At 40.1% G+C, this 20,478-nt stretch overlaps 1 protein-coding gene across 3 annotated transcripts in view; it reads left to right on the top strand.

The window, feature by feature from the left end:
* Positions 1–4,708, top strand: part of VEPH1 (ventricular zone expressed PH domain containing 1) — a 242,030-nt gene extending 237,322 nt beyond the window's left edge. For all 3 annotated transcript variants that reach the window (XM_034663904.1, XM_034663910.1, XM_034663895.1), the window contains exon 14: positions 1,049–4,708. In XM_034663904.1, coding sequence (XP_034519795.1) covers positions 1,049–1,285 — 237 coding nt within the window. In that variant the 3' untranslated portion in view covers positions 1,286–4,708. The remainder of the gene's footprint in view (positions 1–1,048) is intronic.
* The last annotated feature ends 15,770 nt before the right edge of the window (positions 4,709–20,478 follow it).

The following is a 20,478-nucleotide window of genomic DNA, read 5'->3' on the forward strand; positions in this document are numbered from 1 at the left end:
CTCTAAATGTCAAGATTTTTTATTATTATATTTTTAAAATTATATCATTTATGACAAGTCATAAGTAGGACACCAAATGTAGTAAATATTTGCTAAGCATTAAGAAGTGAAATGCTATTAGAAATGCATCTCTTAATGAAATAGCTGGGGAGTGATTATGTTGCTTTGTTGAAGGACCTTCCGTAGCACCAATATTTTGAGTTGCTTTTTTCATTTGTTTGATGCTCCTGAGATTTTTCCAAGTTGGACGATATATCATGGTAACTTAGGGATGAGAGAGAAGGGTGCCTTTCCATTGCAGAGTGAAAGAAGGTTGGGTTGTGTAGGGGAGGTGGGGAAGGAGAGGTGGCCAGATCTCAAGCTAGGCACATCCTCTAGTTGACAAATGTATTCAGGGCTGTTAAAGAAATTGCTGTAAAGAAGTATTTGATCTTTTGAAACTGTTCATACTAGCCCGTTGGGATGACCCTCGGGTTGTAGCAGTGATCTGTAAGCCTCTGTGTTGATGCCAGAAAATTGTAAATCGTTAAGTATTCTTTCCCTTAATGTTTGTAGACAAATCATACTTCCAAAGCTCCAGTGTGTTTCAAAACCATTAGGACCCTGTTTATTCAATCAATACAACTTTCCCAGAGATAACACAAAGGAAAATCCAATTTCATGCTTCCCAAATTATTTCAGATTCTGAGTTAATAGTACTCCAATGGCACTATTGCATTTTGCTCTATTGATACAGTGTTGATATCAATCAATGACATAAAATCAAAGAAATAGGGATTCAACATTTCCCCAAATCCCACCGAATAATAATTTCTTAAAAAATGGCCATCTTGTGCCAATTTGATATACAGTAACCTAGGGCCAATTGCTCACTGCCTCCATTGTTCTAATGAATGCCTCACTGAGGCCTTAGCATTCAAAATAGCAAAGGTTATGAACCATATGCAATGAAAGGATTCTGATCCTCTTGGAAAATTCTCCAGTTGCCAGAGATCTTTCCATACTCTGGGAGCCAGCTCATGTTCTCTCCTTCCCATATGCCTTTCAGAAAGACGATCCCGATGACTTCCCAATAGAACTCAGCAAAGTACAGAGTGTGAAAGTTGTGGCCAGGAAACGCAGGGACCGCTCCCTCCCTCGAGCTTTTGAAATCTTCACAGACAATAAAACCTACGTTTTCAAGGCCAAGGATGAGAAGGACGCAGAAGATTGGCTCCAGTGCATCAATGTGGCGGTTGCCCAAGCAAAAGAGAGGGAAAGTAGAGAAGTAACCACGCATCTGTAGGGATTTGCAAGCCGACCGCATGCTGATTGTATACAGCGGGCACTGCACTATCGTTGCCAATGTTAAGAAAAAGATAAATTCACCGAGTCACGTTGTGTTCTTCTAAGTACCGGTGGAACTGTTTTCCCTAAGAAGCAGGACCTAAAAGTGGCAGGATTCTTACGCATCTCCTGTTCTAACGGCGCCTGCGTTAACTCCAGAACACCTGTGTGATGCGTACAGGGGAAGGAGCTGCAGAAGGTGTGGGGCGGAAAGGGGAGAGCCGGGGATCCAGGAACGTCGTAGATATGCCATGGTACGTTGTAAGAACACGACTTCACAAGATACCTGAAATACGCATCCTGGGGAAAAATGAAGCACTTCTGATGAAAACCGCAGTCTGCCCAAAGTATCAGAAGGAAAAAAAAGCTCTCTTGGGAAAAGTCAAAATAATGGACCCTGAGGGGAAAACATATAACTTACGTATAGACATACAATTGTGTTTTTTCTCTCTAATGCAAATGAGGCTAACACATGGTAAAATGGTACTCAAGTGAAGACAGTTCTGTAATTAAATGTCTGTTTTTGAGAACAACTTATATGATTATTCCATTTCGGTTCATTTAACATGATCTAAAGTGTAGGTTCTTGGTTATATCTCCTGCCCAAGGCAGTGAGCGTAAGCTACGATAGGCATAGAGGACCATTTTCACCATCTTCAAAATATGGGCCATTTCCATTAAACTTTGAGATGTTAAAGTTCTATACCTTCCTTCTTTATAGTCAATCTTCTAATATCTCAAAATTGTATTTAATGGTTTTTCCCATCACTCATATTTAAAAAATAAATAAATAAGCTGTGACGGGCAGAATTACAGAATGATTCCCAACGGTCTACACCCTGACCCTCCCCTTGAGTGTGGTTCTAACTAATAGAATATGGCAGAAGGTATAGGATAGTCTCTCCCATGATTATGTTACATTACATGGCAAAGGTGAGAGATTTTTGGTTCTTAATCAGGTGACTTTGAGCAAGTCAAAAATATATGGCCCTGGGTGGGCCTGACCTCATCAGATAAGCCCTTTAAAAATGAGTGAACAAGTCAGAGACTCTCTCTTCCACTGGCCTTGAATAAGCAAGCTGCCACAAGTTCTACATCTTCAAGGGAATGAATTTTTCCAACAACCAGTGAGCTTGGAAGAAGATCCCAGCCCCAGGCAACACCTTGATTGCAGCTTTGCAAAACCCTGGGCAGAGGACCCAGCTAAGCTGTGCTTGGACAGCTGACCCAGGGGAACTTTGAGATAATAAATATATGCTGTGCAAAGCTGCTAAGTGTGTGAAAATTTGTTCCCTGGCGATAGATAATTAATACAAACACTAACTTGGAATACATATAAAGGGTCATTTTTTTCTTTAAATTTTATTGACCATATAGTCTAGTATAGAAACCTAGAAAAAAAATCTAAGTAGTCAATATTCTTACTTCTACCTTGACTCTACTGCCAACTCACTGGGATAGGAAATACATAAGAGGCCAAGTTTGAGGAGAGAAACAATTAAATTTTAACATGTAAAGTTTGAGGGTATTGTGAGTCACGAATTTATTACAAGTTGGAAACAGTTCTGTACGGCAAGATTTTGCCCCACTGGATTTGTGGATGGTCACTGAAGATGTGGAACTAACTGAAGTTACTCAAGGAGAATAAGACAAAAGAACAAACAAGGGCTTCCTTGGAATACCTAACGTTTAAACGAAGGGCCGCTGGATTGGCCGGTCAGTTTCAGAGATGTTATAGACCAGGGGAAACAATGTCACAAACACCAAAAATAAGGTTTCAGGAAGAAGGGAGAGATTAACAATGTAAAATCCTACAGTAATCACTTAAGACAAAGAATGACTTTTGCAGTTAGGAAGCAATTTGTATCATTGGTAGGAACAATTTCATCGGAGTGATGAAACAAAAGTCAAATTTCAGTGGGTTGAAGGATCAGCAGGAGATTAGGAGTTTAAAGCATAATTGGGCAATATTTTCAACAAATTGGGGCGGGGATACAGAAAGTGTTTTGTTGTTTGTTTTAAAAATGTATTAGACTTAAGGGGGGAAGAGTCTAACATACAGTAAGAAAGAAGAAAAATAACTTTGCTTGAGCAAAGTTTCTAGAAGTGATAGAAAAGGATTAAAATTCATGCCATAGCAATTTATGGAACAGCTAATAAGCAATAGGTACCATGTTTGGCCTGGAGATACAAAATAAAAGACCTGGCTCCTCCCTTCAAAGAGTTTACAGCGTAGTGGAAGAGGTGATTGTGTACAACAAAAACTGAAATGCTAAGGGGCAAGTGCCTTGATAGAGGTTTGCCCAGGGGCCCGTAGAAATGCAGGAGAAGGCACCAATATAAGTGACTTTGAACTCAAAGCATGGCCTCCCTCACTGTTTCCCAGAGCTGTTAGAGAAGGAACTTGTCCAAAAGAATTAAGCAAAGAGGGTCGTGGGCAGATGAGGAGAAGATGGCCTGTTGAGGGAACCATGCTGCAAAAGCGTAGAAGGGAAAGGGAACAAAACATAGTCCATTTGCAAAACAGCAAGTCCTTATGTAGGATTGGAACATAAGGGGGACTGTCAAGGAATGGTGCAGAATGATGCTGGAGAGGCTTACGGGGCCATAGCATAAAGGGCTTGGTTCCATGCTAAGGATCTTGAAATTTTTTCTTAAGATGATGAAGCACCATTAAAAGGTTTTAAGATTTGCATTTAGAGAAATAATTTTGATAGTGGTATAGAGAATTGATTGTAGGGAAATAAAAAATTGTATCGGAGATCATTTGGGTGTTTCTTGGAAATGGTGAGGTCTACTAGTAGCAGAGGAGATGGGAGTGGAAATGCAGGAAAAATATCAAATTAGTAAAATGGATTGGGTACTGGTGGATTGGATGGAGCCTAGGTATAAGAATGGGAAGGAAAGTATCTCTGATGATCCCCGGGCACTTTCTTGGGAAAATTGATGCATGATGGTAGCATTTACTGAGAGAGAAAATTCCAAAGCTACAGCCTAAGAAGTGAGCCAAATGGTAAATTCAATTTCAATGTATACATTTAGAGTATAGATTGGTGATTCATATTGGACTAGAGAGACATTGCCTCCTGTGAAGTCAGACAGGAAAAGGCAAGAATAGGTACAGTTATAAATGAGTCTCTAAATATTATTTTGAAATCTAGCAGCCCGTTCTTAAGAGTCACTTGGGTAACCCTAGCTGTTAATTAGAAAAAACTGGTAACAAAGAGAATATTAAGTGACACTGCATCAGTTATTAATAATTGAAATGCTAGCAATGTGCTCAGACCTTTCATAGCAGAGACATTATAGTAAAACTCAGCGTGGTTGTATCCTGATTCTGTTTTCACGGAATGTTTATCCCAAGAAAGAAGAGAATTGCCTTCCCAGCTCAATTTGGAAGAAATGAATTATTTTTGTTACTTGTTACAAAGTCTTTGTGATTTCATTCACTGGATGCCTCTAGTTTAGAATGCAACTCTCAGAGACTTTGAACCGAATCTATAAAGAAATAAATGTATAGTGTGAATAACGACCTTTCTGGTTTCATTCCACGAGGTAGTAGTAATTCCAAATGCAAGCAAATTCTCCTGGGTTTAGAATCACACAAGAATCTCAGACTCGTCCGCTTCCCGCTGATATTTCTGGCACTTTTCACCCTTGTTGCCAGCTAGCTTACCACAGACTGGCCTTTCCCAAGAGGGCCGCTGTTCCTGATCCTGATCTAAGAAGAAACCACTTTTCTAAACATGTTGAAACCTTTAAAAATGTTGGGATGAATACAATTATAATCATGGTTAGAAATTCAAGTGGTTTTCATTTTTATTTTATTTTGGTTCTCTTTTCCCTCTCAGATAGCTGTAGAAACAAACGTTTATATGTGAGACTCTCATCTGGTTATTTTTTGAGAACATGGAATTTGGTAAAAATAAATGTTCAATACTTTTCTAACATGAGCTTTCTGGAAAATCCTTGGCTGGTGATGTTGACAGACATTTACTGGGTTATCTTCAATTCACCTATTTTCTGTAGGCACTTTGGGGCCTATTGTTGTAACTTCATTCTCCGGCATAAGTAAAGAGTACCTAGTTGAAAAATTACCTTTGAGAGATTTATCTTTCAATTTAAAGGTAAATTTACACTTACATTTATAAGTTACCTTTAGGAAGATGAGATAGGAGAATATGTGAGGGGAATTTGTGGTGCATTGCAGAGAAGTCAATGCCAGAAGTACCCTAGTCAAGATTTTAAATGCTAAACTTAAAGCCTCAGTAAGCCAGGATTTCCGGTCCCAAAATCTAAATTTTTAGATGAAAAACCAAGAAAAACCCAAAATGTCATCTTGTTCCAGAATAGCTCGTTTATAGGCCTCTTGGGGCCATTCCCCTCACAAAGGCACTTCTGAAGGACAGAGGAGTTGGAAAATCAGGGTGCTTTCTACCAAGGCAGTGAAGGCTGGAGAAGGTGGTGCAAGTGTTGGTCGTGGACACATGAGGATTCAAGTCCTAGCTCAACCAAAACTAAATGACCAACCTGAGCAAGTGACTCAGCTCTCATCTCTTGGTTGGGGATAATGATGTTGATGGAGCAGCATTGGTGTGAGGCCTCAATGTCAAGTAACAGCATCCCACTAAGAACCTTTAATTGAATAGGTCCTTGATGGCACGCCATTTCGTACACACCGCAGAGGGAGGAAGAACTCCTACAAATGAAATTATGATGCCATGTCTTAATAATAGTCTAATCAGTGCNTTTAAAGATTTTATTTATTTATTTGACAGAGATAGAGACAGCCAGCGAGGGAGGGAATACAAGCAGGGGGAGTGGGAGAGGAAGAAGCAGGCTCATAGCAGAGAAGCCTGATGTGGGACTCGATCCCAGAACGCCGGGATCACGCCCTGAGCTGAAGGCAGACGCTTAACCGCTGTGCCACCCAGGCGCCCCTATGATGCCATGTCTTAATAATAGTCTAATCAGTGCTGTTTTACTTCCAAACGTCTTTTATTGATTCTGGGAGTTTGGGCTGTTTCTTCTGACTTTGGGTACCTTGAGTGACGTGTGATAGGTAATCCTTTTGTATCTATTTCAGCAACAAAATGAAACCCAGCTTTCTCTACATGTTGATATCTTCCTTCATTAGGTAAAACATTTGGCNGTTTGGGCTGTTTCTTCTGACTTTGGGTACCTTGAGTGACGTGTGATAGGTAATCCTTTTGTATCTATTTCAGCAACAAAATGAAACCCAGCTTTCTCTACATGTTGATATCTTCCTTCATTAGGTAAAACATTTGGCGGCTACTTTTCAAGACATCCTCCAGGGATGATTCTTTGGTTCCCGAATGTCACATTTCATCCCACTCTTTCTCTGCTTCTCTGTGTACATGATAACTTTTTGTCTCAAAGTCAAATCATATTACAATTTTTAAGATATGCTAAACAGCAATTAACACATGTAGTATCAACCATGCAGCTAACTCACTTGAAGTGATAACACGAAGAACTGGGACCAAGTTTGAGTGACACCTGGTCACAGTCATTCCTGGTGGATGACAACTGCCAAACACCACTGATTATAAGACACCTCCCAGTTTCAGAACTGAAAATGTGGGAGAAAAAAATGTAAATAAATGAGAAAAAGTAAGTATTAATTTAAGAGTTCTACATGGATTTGTTTCATAGTAATCAAACCCGTATGTAAACATTTTTGTGAACAATAAAGCATATTGCAAATGTAAGAAATTTTTAAATCTTTTAAAATGGTTAAAATGTGCCCAATGCATCCATTCTCAAAGGTAGAGAGGATCAACCATTTCTGTGATTGCTTACCTTCTGTATTACCAGGGTTCTCCGGAGAAACAGAACCAACAGGATATATAGAGATAGATATGTAAGAGGAGATTTATTATAGGAATTGTCTCATGTGGTTACAGAGGGTGAGAAGTCCACAATCTGCCATCTGCAAGCCAGAGACCCAGGAAAGCCAGTGGTGTAATTCAGTCCAAGTTGAAAGCCTGGGAGCCAGGGAGCCACTGGTGTTAGTCCTAAAGTCTGAAGTCCCAAGAACCAGGAGTTCTGATGTCCAAGGCAGAAGAAGATGGACATCCCAGCTCAAGAAGAGAGAAGGAATCTTCCCTTCCTTTGACATTTTGTTCCGTTCAGGCCCCCAGTGGATTGGATGATGCCCACCCACACTGGTGAGGCTGGATCTCTTTACTCAGTCTCCTGATTCAAAATGCTAATCTCTTCCAGAAACATCCTCACAGACACACCCAGAAATAATGTTTTACCAGCTATCTGGGCATCCCTTAGGCCAGTCAAGTTGACACATAAATTTAACCATCACACCCTGTCTTTTGATAGAAATAAAGGTGGTTAATAGCCATACACAAGCCATGTTCCTGATGTCTCTCTATCTGCCTTCCTGTGATCTCCTCTATCCAAGTTCTCTTTCTTGGCAGGGAAGCTAATAGGGAATGGGCCAAGGTGGCAGGAGTGAGGGTGGGGGGCACTGGTATGTCTTTTACCCGTAGTAACAGATTGGAGAGCCTGAAGGTGAAATTAGCATGGTGTCTAAGGAGGAATTCCAGACCAAGTAGGAGACACATTTCCAGAAGAGGTCCTCAAGGTCAACCGTACCAGAGACAAAATGAGGGAGGCAGGGCCTCAAGCCAAGTAGGAAGCTTGGGAACCAGGGAAGAGCAGAGGGAGGCACAGGGCAGAGCAGGTGGAACCGGTGAGGTCTGTAGGAACTTTAAGGGAGCACGCTAATTCCCAGGGCTGGCTGTTCTCAGGTACTTGCCCCGGCGAGGACGGTTCTATTCAATGTGCTTTGATGAGACAGGTCTCTACCTCCTCATGTGTGTTTTTCTATTACCAGGTTATGTAAGGCCCTATAGCCATGTACTTGGCAGAACAGGCGACCAGCTCCCCCAGAGGCCTTAGGGAGCATGGGTCCCACCATGAGACTCCAGCCTTGCAGAGAACTTTCCATATGGACATTCTTCTCATTCTATACCCCCAACCCAGTACATATTGAATTTGTCTACTTCAAAGAAAAACTTTCTGAGGGTTATGAGGAGGGGGAGCTGGAAATCCTGAAACTTTCTTGCACATTTTTCTGTAAGATGATAATCAGACACATTGTGTTTACATGGTTCCTTATGGCTTTGTGGGCAAACCTTTTTAAAAGCTTGCAACCAATAGAAAGAAAATGCATTTCCTCTTTCGATCAATAAAATGATTAGAATTCACTTTGGTACTGAGAACCTGGAAGAATATAAAGAAGTCAAGTAATGTAAAAATACACAATATCCATACAAGTGACAGACTCATTCGTTCATTGGAATAACAGTGCTCTTCAAGATCTCACTGGAAACTAGGGAGGAGGGAGGGGGCGGTAATAATAGTGACTTCTCATTTTTCCCCTTTGAATTTCTCTTTGCCTTGTTTTATTCTTTGACTACCAGTCCACTCACATCAGTGATGTCCCTGGTACACATGGATACACATAGACACACGCACATTCTTTTACACAGGTGTGATGACAATAACACAATGGTTTTCACACGTGTTACAGAAATCAATCTTATTATTTCATTATCTCAAATTTCTGTCTCTCTGTTTGTCTATCTAGGCTGGGATTTCATGTAATTAGAAGACCTTTTTGTGTGTTCCACTGTTTTCCGGACAGAGATTCACTTCTACACACCAGAGTTCCTCTGGGAGTATTCTGTTCCCTTTTAATTCTGAACTGTTGTAATATGCAGGAAATGGTCTAAATGCCCTTTCTCTTGAGAGAGAAAAACAATGGTCCTGTTTGCCAAACTAGCCTATAAACTCAAAAATCAGAATGGAGCCCATCTTTTTAATTTAACCAAAACCACAGTTTGGAAATGTCTATTTTTTAAAAATTAACCTTTAAATAAAATACTTTAGGTATGTGTGATTCAAGTGCTGATTTGAGAACATTTTAATCAGGATTCACTCAAGCAATTCAGACAGATATCTAATGTTTCTCCACGCAAACCCCCCTCACCTACATATTCATGCTCTTGGCATCACTAAATCCTGCTGTATAGCAGCCTCAGTTGAATACAAATCAAATTCCACTGCAGCAAATCCTGTCACAGTGAGATTCCAATGCAAGGAAGACACTGGAAGCGTGTAAGGCACCAAGAACACTAGACCAAGTTCTTCCAAGAAAGGGGACTCAGCCTCTAGGGACACCTGGGTAGCTCCGTTGGTTAAGCTTCCGTGACTCTTGGTTTCTGAGTCCTGAGATTGAGCCCCAAGTCAGGCTCCACACTCAGCTCCGATTCTGCTTGAGATTCTCACCCTCTCCCTCCCTTTCTGCCCCTCCCCCTGCTTGCACACACACTCTCTCTCTCTCTCAAATAAATAAAAGCTTTGGGGAAAAAAAAGACAAAACAGTACCATGGGCTATTGGAGTCAGAAGAATCTTAGAACATGTGAGCTCCAATCTCCCCCTTCCCAATGGAGGAGTCCCTTCCTTGTCATCATTGGCAGGTGTCATTCCTGGCTACTCAAACTACTCCTAGGGACCGAAAGCCCATTACCTGAGATTGAGCCCCAAGTCAGGCTCCACACTCAGCTCCGATTCTGCTTGAGATTCTCACCCTCTCCCTCCCTTTCTGCCCCTCCCCCTGCTTGCACACACACTCTCTCTCTCTCTCAAATAAATAAAAGCTTTGGGGAAAAAAAAGACAAAACAGTACCATGGGCTATTGGAGTCAGAAGAATCTTAGAACATGTGAGCTCCAATCTCCCCCTTCCCAATGGAGAAGTCCCTTCCTTGTCATCATTGGCAGGTGTCATTCCTGGCTACTCAAACTACTCCTAGGGACCGAAAGCCCATTACCTTGTCACCTGTTCATATCTTTTTAAAATAATTTTTGTCTGATTTAGTTATTGAATTTACTTATTTACTTATAGAAAAACAATATAATATTGTAGAAAAATTTAGAAAGCACAAAAAGACTATTCAAATATAGTAACAATTACCCATAATCCCAGAACCCAAATACATTCAATAGAAGTGTTCAGATGTGATTCCTATTAGGTTACTTTTATTAGTTTTTTATTATTATTAGTTTTTGGGAAAAAATCTACCTTTTCTAATTTTTAACCTTAAGTCCTAGTTCTTTCCCCTGCAGCCACACAAAATCTCCCCCCCCCCGACAACCCTTCAAATAGTTAGACAGATTCAGGCATTCATTTAACAAATACTTGGAACATTCAACATATGCCAGATACTATGCTAGGGCATCAGGGCTCAAAGATGACTAATAAATTGTCCATGCCTTTAAGAAACTCAGNTTTATTATTATTAGTTTTTGGGAAAAAATCTACCTTTTCTAATTTTTAACCTTAAGTCCTAGTTCTTTCCCCTGCAGCCACACAAAATCTCCCCCCCCCCGACAACCCTTCAAATAGTTAGACAGATTCAGGCATTCATTTAACAAATACTTGGAACATTCAACATATGCCAGATACTATGCTAGGGCATCAGGGCTCGAAGATGACTAATAAATTGTCCATGCCTTTAAGAAACTCAGTAAATAAATACACATTTATGCAGTAAGTAAATCAAAACATAAAGCACCTCCTATGTCCTGGACTAGGGATTAGGAATGCTGAAGTGACCAGGTGTCCCTACCTTTGAGGAATTTATATGCTAGTAGAAGAAAAAGGCGCTGAAGTCTTTTCTTAATCAACTATGAAATTGCCATGTGACCAGTACTACAAAGAAGCACAATGGACAGAGATCGTGAAATGAGACAAGCGGTCTAGTCAGGAAGTTAGGNGATTAGGAATGCTGAAGTGACCAGGTGTCCCTACCTTTGAGGAATTTATATGCTAGTAGAAGAAAAAGGCGCTGAAGTCTTTTCTTAATCAACTATGAAATTGCCATGTGACCAGTACTACAAAGAAGCACAATGGACAGAGATCGTGAAATGAGACAAGTGGTCTAGTCAGGAAGTTAGGGATGGCTGACCTGAGATCTGAAAGATGAATAGGAGTTTCTGATCTGGGGGAGAGGTGGAGGAAAAGCAGACTTGGNGGAATTTATATGCTAGTAGAAGAAAAAGGCGCTGAAGTCTTTTCTTAATCAACTATGAAATTGCCATGTGACCAGTACTACAAAGAAGCACAATGGACAGAGATCGTGAAATGAGACAAGCGGTCTAGTCAGGAAGTTAGGGATGGCTGACCTGAGATCTGAAAGATGAATAGGAGTTTCTGATCTGGGGGAGAGGTGGAGGAAAAGCAGACAAGAAAGAACACAATGAGAGAAGATCCCAGGGAGAAAAGATGCACAGCCTATCAGAGAAATCAAAACAGGCACTGTGTCCAGAAGACAGCAGCAGAGAGAGGAAAACCGATGAGGTTAGTGAGGCTGGGAAAGTGGACAAGTCATGCAGGCCCAGAGGGAGAGCTATTGNGGATGGCTGACCTGAGATCTGAAAGATGAATAGGAGTTTCTGATCTGGGGGAGAGGTGGAGGAAAAGCAGACAAGAAAGAACACAATGAGAGAAGATCCCAGGGAGAAAAGATGCACAGCCTATCAGAGAAATCAAAACAGGCACTGTGTCCAGAAGACAGCAGCAGAGAGAGGAAAACCGATGAGGTTAGTGAGGCTGGGAAAGTGGACAAGTCATGCAGGCCCAGAGGGAGAGCTATTGACAGGCTTAAAACAGATTTGAAACAATTAAAACAAATTCGATTGCATTTATTATTATTATTATTATTATTATTACTGGAATATAACTGACGTACAATGTTATATTAGTTTTGAGTTTATAACACAGTGATTTCAACAATTCTTTACATTCCTCAATGTTCACCATGGTATGTGTAATCACCATCGGTCGCCGTGCAAAGTTACTACAGTATTATTAACTCTGTGTAATTTTCTATGCTGTAATTTTCACCTCTGTGGTTTGTTTATTTTATAACTGGGAATTTATACCTCTTAATCCTCTTTATTTCATTTTAGTAAGAGCACTCTAGCTGCTGTGTCGAAAATGGGTCGTTGGGAAAGCAAGAATAGAAACTAAGAAAAAAATAAGAGGCTATTAAGATAGTACAAGCAAGAGATATACTGAGAGCTTGAACGGAGGGAGTGGCACCAGACCTGGACAGAAATGGAAGGCTAGAGAGCTATTTTGGAAAAAAACATTGTAGGACTTGGTGATGGATGGGAATTCATCCTCAGAATTCTTGTACCAGTGGGTCCATCGCGGCATTGTTCATTATGAAGAGAACACCAAAGAGGGTAAGGCTTGAGGGGTAGCCTTGTCAGTAGAGAAGGCATCACAGCACTGTGATGTGGGGGCCGTGGCAGAGACAGAATGGGAAGCAGATGACCCTGCCCAGAGGGAGTAAGCAAACCCTCCACTGAAGAGGTGATGATATTCTGGGCCTTGAAGAAGAAATCCACTTTTCTTCTTTCACACTTCCACACTTTCTCAAAGAAGGGGAAGGGCATTCTAGTCTTAGGGAACAGCATAGGCAAAGATTCAGGATCGAAGTTAAGATAAGAGACAACATAAATGGGTGAGGATGAGAACCAGGGTCACTCATTATTAGCTATTTATTTTATTTGTGCCCAGTTTCAAAAATTAGCTATCATTCTTTTAAATATATACTAGATTTAAAAAATAAGTATCTTAATCCATGCAGGCTGCTATAACAACTTACTCCAGAATGGGTGGCTCATAAATGACAGACATTTCTTTCTCATAGTCCTGGAGGCCAGCAAGTCCAAAATCAAGGCGCCAGCAAATTTGGTGTCTGGTAAAAGGCTGCTTCCTGGTTCATAGATGGCTGTCTTCTTGCTGTGTCCTTACATGACAGAAGGCATGAAGGAGCTCTCTGGGGTCTCGTATATGAAGATACTAATCCAGTTCCTGAAGGCTCTGCCCCCGTGACCTAATCCCCTCCCAAAGGCCTCACCTCCAAATGCCATTACTTGGGAGACTGGGTTTCAACATGTAAATTTTGGGGGAAACAAACATTCAGTCTATAGCACTGACGTATCATCAAGCCCCCCTCCAATGAAGCATTTGGTGTTCTAGCTGCAAGGAGTACTTTTGGTAAATACCCTTTCGCTGTCATTCCCTTCAAGGATTGCCTCAGCATGGCCAATGTCACAACTCTTCCCAGAGCATTTGACATCTAATGAATGGTTGCTGGAGGAATATAAACACCTGGCTCTTCATGCTCAACTTAGGACAACCTTGAGGGGCCATTCTAGCTCCAGAGCTCCCTTTGAGGTCAACTGAGGCTTCAACCGCGTCAAAGTCCGACTTCTTCCCCTCCCCAATCTTGATTCCTCTTCACTCCCTTCCATGGGTGTTGATTTTAAAGGGGCCCCTTAAGAAACGTTCTGCACCTTAAATTCTGTCTCAGAGTCTGCTTCCCAGAAAGTCCAACCATATTGAAAGTAAGCAAAGGCATAGGGCAAAAGGAAAACAAGACAGGAAGAATGTCACCAGAATGAGGGAAGTGGGTGAAATGCATGCCGTGAGGCTCTACTCACTAGCAAAAGGTAGGTAACATTCAAAGCTGACTCCATGCTTTCGTGCAAGCAAATTTAAGAGAGATGTTCAGACAGATTCATGAGTTGTGGTTTCCCAGACTAAATATAAAGCAGTTACCCAGAGGAAGAAAATGCTCCCCAAACTGGTATCCAGAAATTTTTCCCATTGGGCCTCACAAGGAGAGCACTCTAATATATCAACAACGGCCTCCACAGCAACTTCTTGCTAGACACGTATCCAAAGGCAAGGGAAACAAAAGCAAAAATGAACTATTGGGACCTCATCAGAATAAAAAGCTTATACACAGCAAAGGAAACAATCAACAAAACTAAAAGGGAACCTACAGAATGAGAGGAGATATTTGCAATTGACATATCAGATAAAGGGCTAATACCCAAAATCTATAAAGAACTTACCAAACTCAACACCCAAAAAACAAAAAAATCCAGTCAAGAAACAGGCAGAAGACATTAACGGACATTTCTTCAAAGAAGACATGCCAATGGCTAACAGACACATGAAAACATGTTCAACATCACTCATCATCGAGGAAATAAAATCAGAATCACAATGGAATACCACCTCATGCCAGTCAGAATGGCTAAAATTAACAACTCAGGAAACAACAGATGTTGGCGAGGATGCGGAGAAAGGGGAGCCCTCCTACCTGTTGGTGGGAATGCAAACCGGTGCAGCCACTCTGGAAAACAGTGTGGAGTTTCCTCAAAAAGTTAAAATAGAACTACCCTACCACCCAGCAATTACACTACCAGGTATTTATCCACAGGATACAAACATAGTGGTTTTTAAAGGGGCACCTGCACCCTGATGTTTATAGCAGTGGTGTCCACAATATCCAAACTGTGGAAAGAGCCCAGATGCCCATCAACAGATGAGTGGATAAAGAAGTGGTGTGTGTATATATGCAATGGAATATTACTCAGCCTCAAAAAGAATGAGATCTTACCATTTGCAACAACAGGGATGGAACTAGAGGGTATTATGCTAAGTGACAGAAGTCAGTCTGAGAAAGACAAATACCATGATTTCACTCATATGTGAAATTTAAGAAACAAAACGGATGAACATAGGGGAAGGGAAAGAAAAATAAAATAAGATGAAAACAGAGAGGGAGGCAAACCATAAGAGACTCTTAACTATAGGGAACAGATTGAAGGCTGCTGGAGGGCGAGGTTGGTGGGGGGATGGGGTAATAAGGTGATGGGTATTAAGGAGGGCACTTGATGTAATGATCACTGGGTGTTAAATGTAACTGATGAATCACTGAATTCTACCCCTGAAACTAATTATACACTGTATGTTAATTAAATTGAATTTAAATAAAATGTTTTTTTAAAAGCCAAAAAACAATGGCCTTGATATCTCCCTGATAATGACAACAGCATGTTTTATGAAGATGTGTAAGGTAAAAACACCAGCACTTCAATTTAAACAGTAAATTACATAACTGTCTTTATTTCTTCGTATTTGAACTTAATTTGTGTCTTGAGCCCTGGCTCCCATTTCACCTGGTGGCAAAAATGTAATCTTCATCAGTTCAGGGGAAAATCGGGCAACTTGGAAGATTCTCCGCTTATTCAGGTTTTTCCTTGTCCCCCTTCTCTGAATGTATTATTCTCCAAATGTATTATTTACACAACAAGGTTTATATCCTGGCTCTTCAGGGTCATGAATTTTTTTAACCTCAAAATCTTTCCTTCTGAGACAAAATCCTATTTTCTCCAAGTATTACCTTGGCCGTGAGTCTCAGAATTCTATTCTGAAATTCAAGAGCTGACAATTCACTGTTACTTCTCTCTAACTTCTTTTCAGCTTCCCTCTTCTGAGTCACTGGATGCCTCCTGTCTCTTGTGAATGAGGGGGTAGGGGTGACAGAAAGGACAAAATGGTCTACAGGAGACAAAATGGATAACAAGGGATTTCTTAAAGCATATTAGTTAATAGATTGTTATCATTTAAAAAAAATAACATTCTGCAGTGAAAACCAATAGCACAACACTTAGTATATGGAACAGATCAAAGTAATTTGGGTGTGGGCTCAGAACTATGTAACCCAGACGGACAGCATCTGTGAGCCGTAATTTAGTCAGCAATACGTTTTTGAAAAGAGGAATGGACAGACTGTGCAACTTCAAGCAGCCTTTCACAAGGACCATCCAAAAGGAGTGAGAATTCTCTATTATTTATTTATACAATATTTCCATATTTAGGATATCTGCTTCAAAACAGCAAGGAGTTGTAAAGGTTTGTCTTTGTTGCTTTAAATAAAAACCCCTGAGAGAAATGTGAGGTTGTCCCCCCAAATGAAAAAGTCATCATGAAAATTTTGTTTATTTTGTTCTCCGCCTCCACTAACTAAGCCCAGCCAGTTTGTTTTAAATTTCAAACCACGGGAGAGGACAGGCCGTGGGGGGACGGGGTGGTGGTGGGTGAAAGTCCAGAGCTGCTGAGGTTATGCTGATGTTAACAGAGCAAAGTTCAAGAGGGCAGGGGGGCCCCCTGAAGATGGAATTAAAATAGCAGATGTACATAGAGCTCTGTCTGCTGAGAATGCTGAAAACTTCAAGGGAATGAATTGATGTTATGGAACACGGTGGGAGCAGACACAGTAGGCTTATACCTGTAACCAAACCGAGAGGTTAAAGAGATGCTTTCTGTGGATGAGGGTGGAGGCCTTGAGGGTAATCTTAAACTAAAGAATGAGGTTGGCTAGTCATTATCTCAGGACAACAAGCAAACCCATAGAGCTGAGTATATTGTGGGGGAAGGTGCTGTTACAGAGAATTACATTGTTACTGTGAAGTTCCAACGACTTCTATCTGCTTGCTGAAGTGTCAATTGTAATTCACCCATGTGATCGCTTACCTCCACAGCAAGAAAGAACAGGATTGTGGCTAGCCTGTTCTTTATTATGAAATTCTTCAAAATAGAAAGAGCTATAAAGAATAATACAATAAATTCCTTATAACCACCACTCAGCTTCAGGGGGAAAAAAAAGCACTGAAAAGGCTTTGGAAGCCCTCTGCGTACCTCCTCCCTAAATGCAATTCCTTCCCTACCTCGCCGGTCACGACTGTCTTGAATTTGGTAATTATCATTCCAATGCATTTCTATACAAGTTTACTACATAAATGTACATTTCTAAAAAATACATGGTGGTGTTTTATACATATTTAGACTTTATATAAATAGCGTCATATTGCACGAAACTTGCTCTATTTTTAAGCCTCGTGTGTGAGACATACCTATCCTGATATATCGCTAGCTGATTTTCAGTGCTGTACATTAGTCCGCATACCATTCCACTTCGGTTTCATTCTCTGGGTGGTGGCTGTCTCCGGTCCTTGCAACGACTGAAAATATCAGAAAATACCAGTTCTTTGTGTGCAAAGTCAAGTATTTCTTTGGCCAGTGATTCTCGAAGTGTGATCCAAAGACCCCTGATGGGCCCAGACCACTTACCCCCCAGGCAATCCATGAGGTCAAAACCCTTTTCCTAACAACACAAAGACAGGTTTACCGCTTTCATTGTGTTGTCAATGGCACTGATGATACAGAAGCAATGGTGAGCAGCGGCTGCTGGCGCCTTACAGGAGTCAAGACAACGGCAGCAAGCTGTACTCGTAGTCATTGTATTCTTTACCACTGCACACTGGGGGGTTTAATAAGTCACTTAAGATATTAATTTTATTAAAATTCAACGCTTCCATACTCCTCTATTTAATATTCCGTATGTCAGAATGGGGAGTAAACACAAAGTCCTCCTGTTGCCTGCGGACACGCATTTGTGGCTCTCAGAGCACTGCTGTTGTTCGAGTTGCAAGAACTACCATTTTGTCATGGAACAGCATTTTCACTTGGAAGAACGACTGGCAGACAAACTACGATTCTTTCAGCCTCGGGTATCCGGCAGACATTTTCTCAAAAAAATGATGACATGAGCTTTCAAGCGAAAATTCGAATCTTTTGAAAACTTGAATCCAAATGTGAACTTGACAGCTTTTCAATATTTCAAAATTTCTCTAATGAGATGGTGTTCATTTTCTGATATTGTATAACGTAATTAAACATACCAACATTTAGAAAATCTGCATAACTCAGTAAACCAATATTTTCTAAGTTTCCACTGCAAAATGTTACAAAATGATGCATGAGTACAAAGATCCATTCAAAGTGCAAGATAGATGATAGATTTTAATTTAACAGAGTATGAAAAGTTCATTGACATGATTTCAAATTCCAGTTCAACAAACCTTTAAGAAACTACTCCTTGTTAGGGTGCCTGGCTGGCTCAGTCAGTTAAGCGTCCAACTCTTGATTTTGGCTCAGGTCATGATCTCAGCATCCTGGAATCAGGCCCCACTTAGGGCTCCCTGCTCAGCGGGGAATCAGCTTCTCCCTCTCCCTCTGACCCTCCCTGCTCATGCACACTCTCTCTCTGAAACAAATAAATCTTAAAAAAAACAAAAAAAAACTACTACTTGTTGAGTTTTGGGTATAGTATCAAAGAAAGTTAGAAAAGGCTATTGAAATACTACTCTGTTCTTTGATTCCATATCTGCGTGTCTATTTCCTTCACATACTTCAATCAAATCAATATACCACAATAGACTGAATGCAGGAACAGACTCTAGCTGTCTTCTGTTAAGCTAGCCATAAAGGTATTTGCAGAAATAGAAAATAATGCCACTTTTCTCACTAAAATTTTTGTTTGGGAAAATATAATTATTTTATAAAAGTATGTTACCGCTGTTAACATGTAATAGGCTTATATTACTTTTAAATGATTTAATAAATATATTTTTAATTTCTCGATTTTATTTTCTAGTATAATAAATTTTGATAGATATAACTCAAATAAATGAAAGCCCTTCAGCATCCGCAATAATTCTTAAAGGTTTAAGGGTCCTGGGACCAGAATGCTTAAGAACTGATGATGTAGGATATACTGAAGAGTGGAGTTGCTAGGTTGTAATTTGTCTCTGCTAAGTATTTCCAAATTATTCTTCAAAATTATTGCATCTAAATTCCTACTTGCACTATATGAGAGTGCCCGTTGTTTACATCCTTACCAGCATTTTGGAATTGGTTCAGGCTTAAGTCTTTTTATGCCTAATAGGTGTCAAAGTGTTGTTTTAATTTGTATTTCTCCAGTTATTGGTGAGATGATGCATTTTCCGTGTATTTATTGTCTCTACAGATTTTCTCTTCTTCGAAAATCCTGCTTATTTTTTTTTGGTACATTCCTCTATTGAATTATCTTTTCACATTAATTTTTGAAAAAAATTCACGTTTTCCAGACATGGATCCTAGCTGGTTTCTCTCCTTTTTTCACCTTTAAGTTTTTAATTTTTTATTGAGATATAAATTACATGCAATAAAATGTACATGTTGTAAGTGTTGAGTTCATGAGCTTTGATGACTACATAAGCCCGTGTTATCAACACCCAACACAAGACACAGCATATTACTGTCTTTCAAGAAACTTCCTCATGCTTCTCTGCAGAGGCAACCACCATAGATTAGCTTAGTCTTTTATCTAACTTCGAATAAATAGGATCATATCCACACGTGTTCCTTTGTGTCTGGCTTATTTCGCTCAACATGTTCTGACACTCATCCATGTGGTTATGTGTATCAGTAGTTCATTCCTTGTGACTGCTGAATACAGTTCTGTTGTATAACTATACCAAACTTTGTCCCTCCATTACCCAGCAGATACACACTTGAGTTGCTTCCAGTCTTGGGCTTTTGCAAGTAAATCTGCCATGAACATTCTCGTACAATTTTGTTTTATTTTGGTTTAGTTTTTTTTTGTAACATGTTTTCATGCTTTTTCAGTAAAACACCAAGGAATGGAATGAAACACCTTCTAAATGTATGTTTGACCTACAAATGTTATCTTCCATATGTTTTAATTTTTCTTTTTTTCCCCATCTCTTTGTTCTGTTATATATAAGCTCTTGAGATTTATCTCCTGGCTGCTTATTGCACATACCGTGTTTTCGTTTCAATGATTATATTTTCATTCCCAGGATTTCTCTTTCTTTTTTGAAACTTGTAGGTATTTTTAAGTAGTATCTTATTCCTTTCTCTTACTATTTAGTCCATATTTGACTACCTTAATTATCTAACATAAAATACCCATACTCAATATTTTCATTTTCTGATTTGGGGGGAGCTCTCATCATGTTGTTACTGTTTCTATTAACTCTCAGTCTTAGTAGGTTATTTCCTCATGGTTTATAAGTTCATGTTGGTAAAGTTTATCTGTGGGATTTATGCTATATACACATGTGTGTGTATGTGTATATGTATCTATCTACATTTTTTTTTTTAATTTACTGTTTTTCCACCCCATTCTGGAATTGGAGATAGAGAGTGAGTCCTGGAGCCTGCCACAGGAAGGACTCAATCTGAGCAACAGGCAGGATTTCTTAGAGGTTCCCTCCATCCTGGAAGTTTTGTGCCTGGTAGGCAGGGAAAGGGGGACAGTGGGGAAACCAAACTGTCACTTTGACAATGCTAGTAACCATCATAGCAGCTGACCCTCATTCTGAACACTGCGAC

Source organism: Ailuropoda melanoleuca, chromosome 1, assembly GCF_002007445.2.
Source record: "Ailuropoda melanoleuca isolate Jingjing chromosome 1, ASM200744v2, whole genome shotgun sequence".
Classification (NCBI taxonomy): Eukaryota; Metazoa; Chordata; class Mammalia; order Carnivora; family Ursidae; genus Ailuropoda; species Ailuropoda melanoleuca.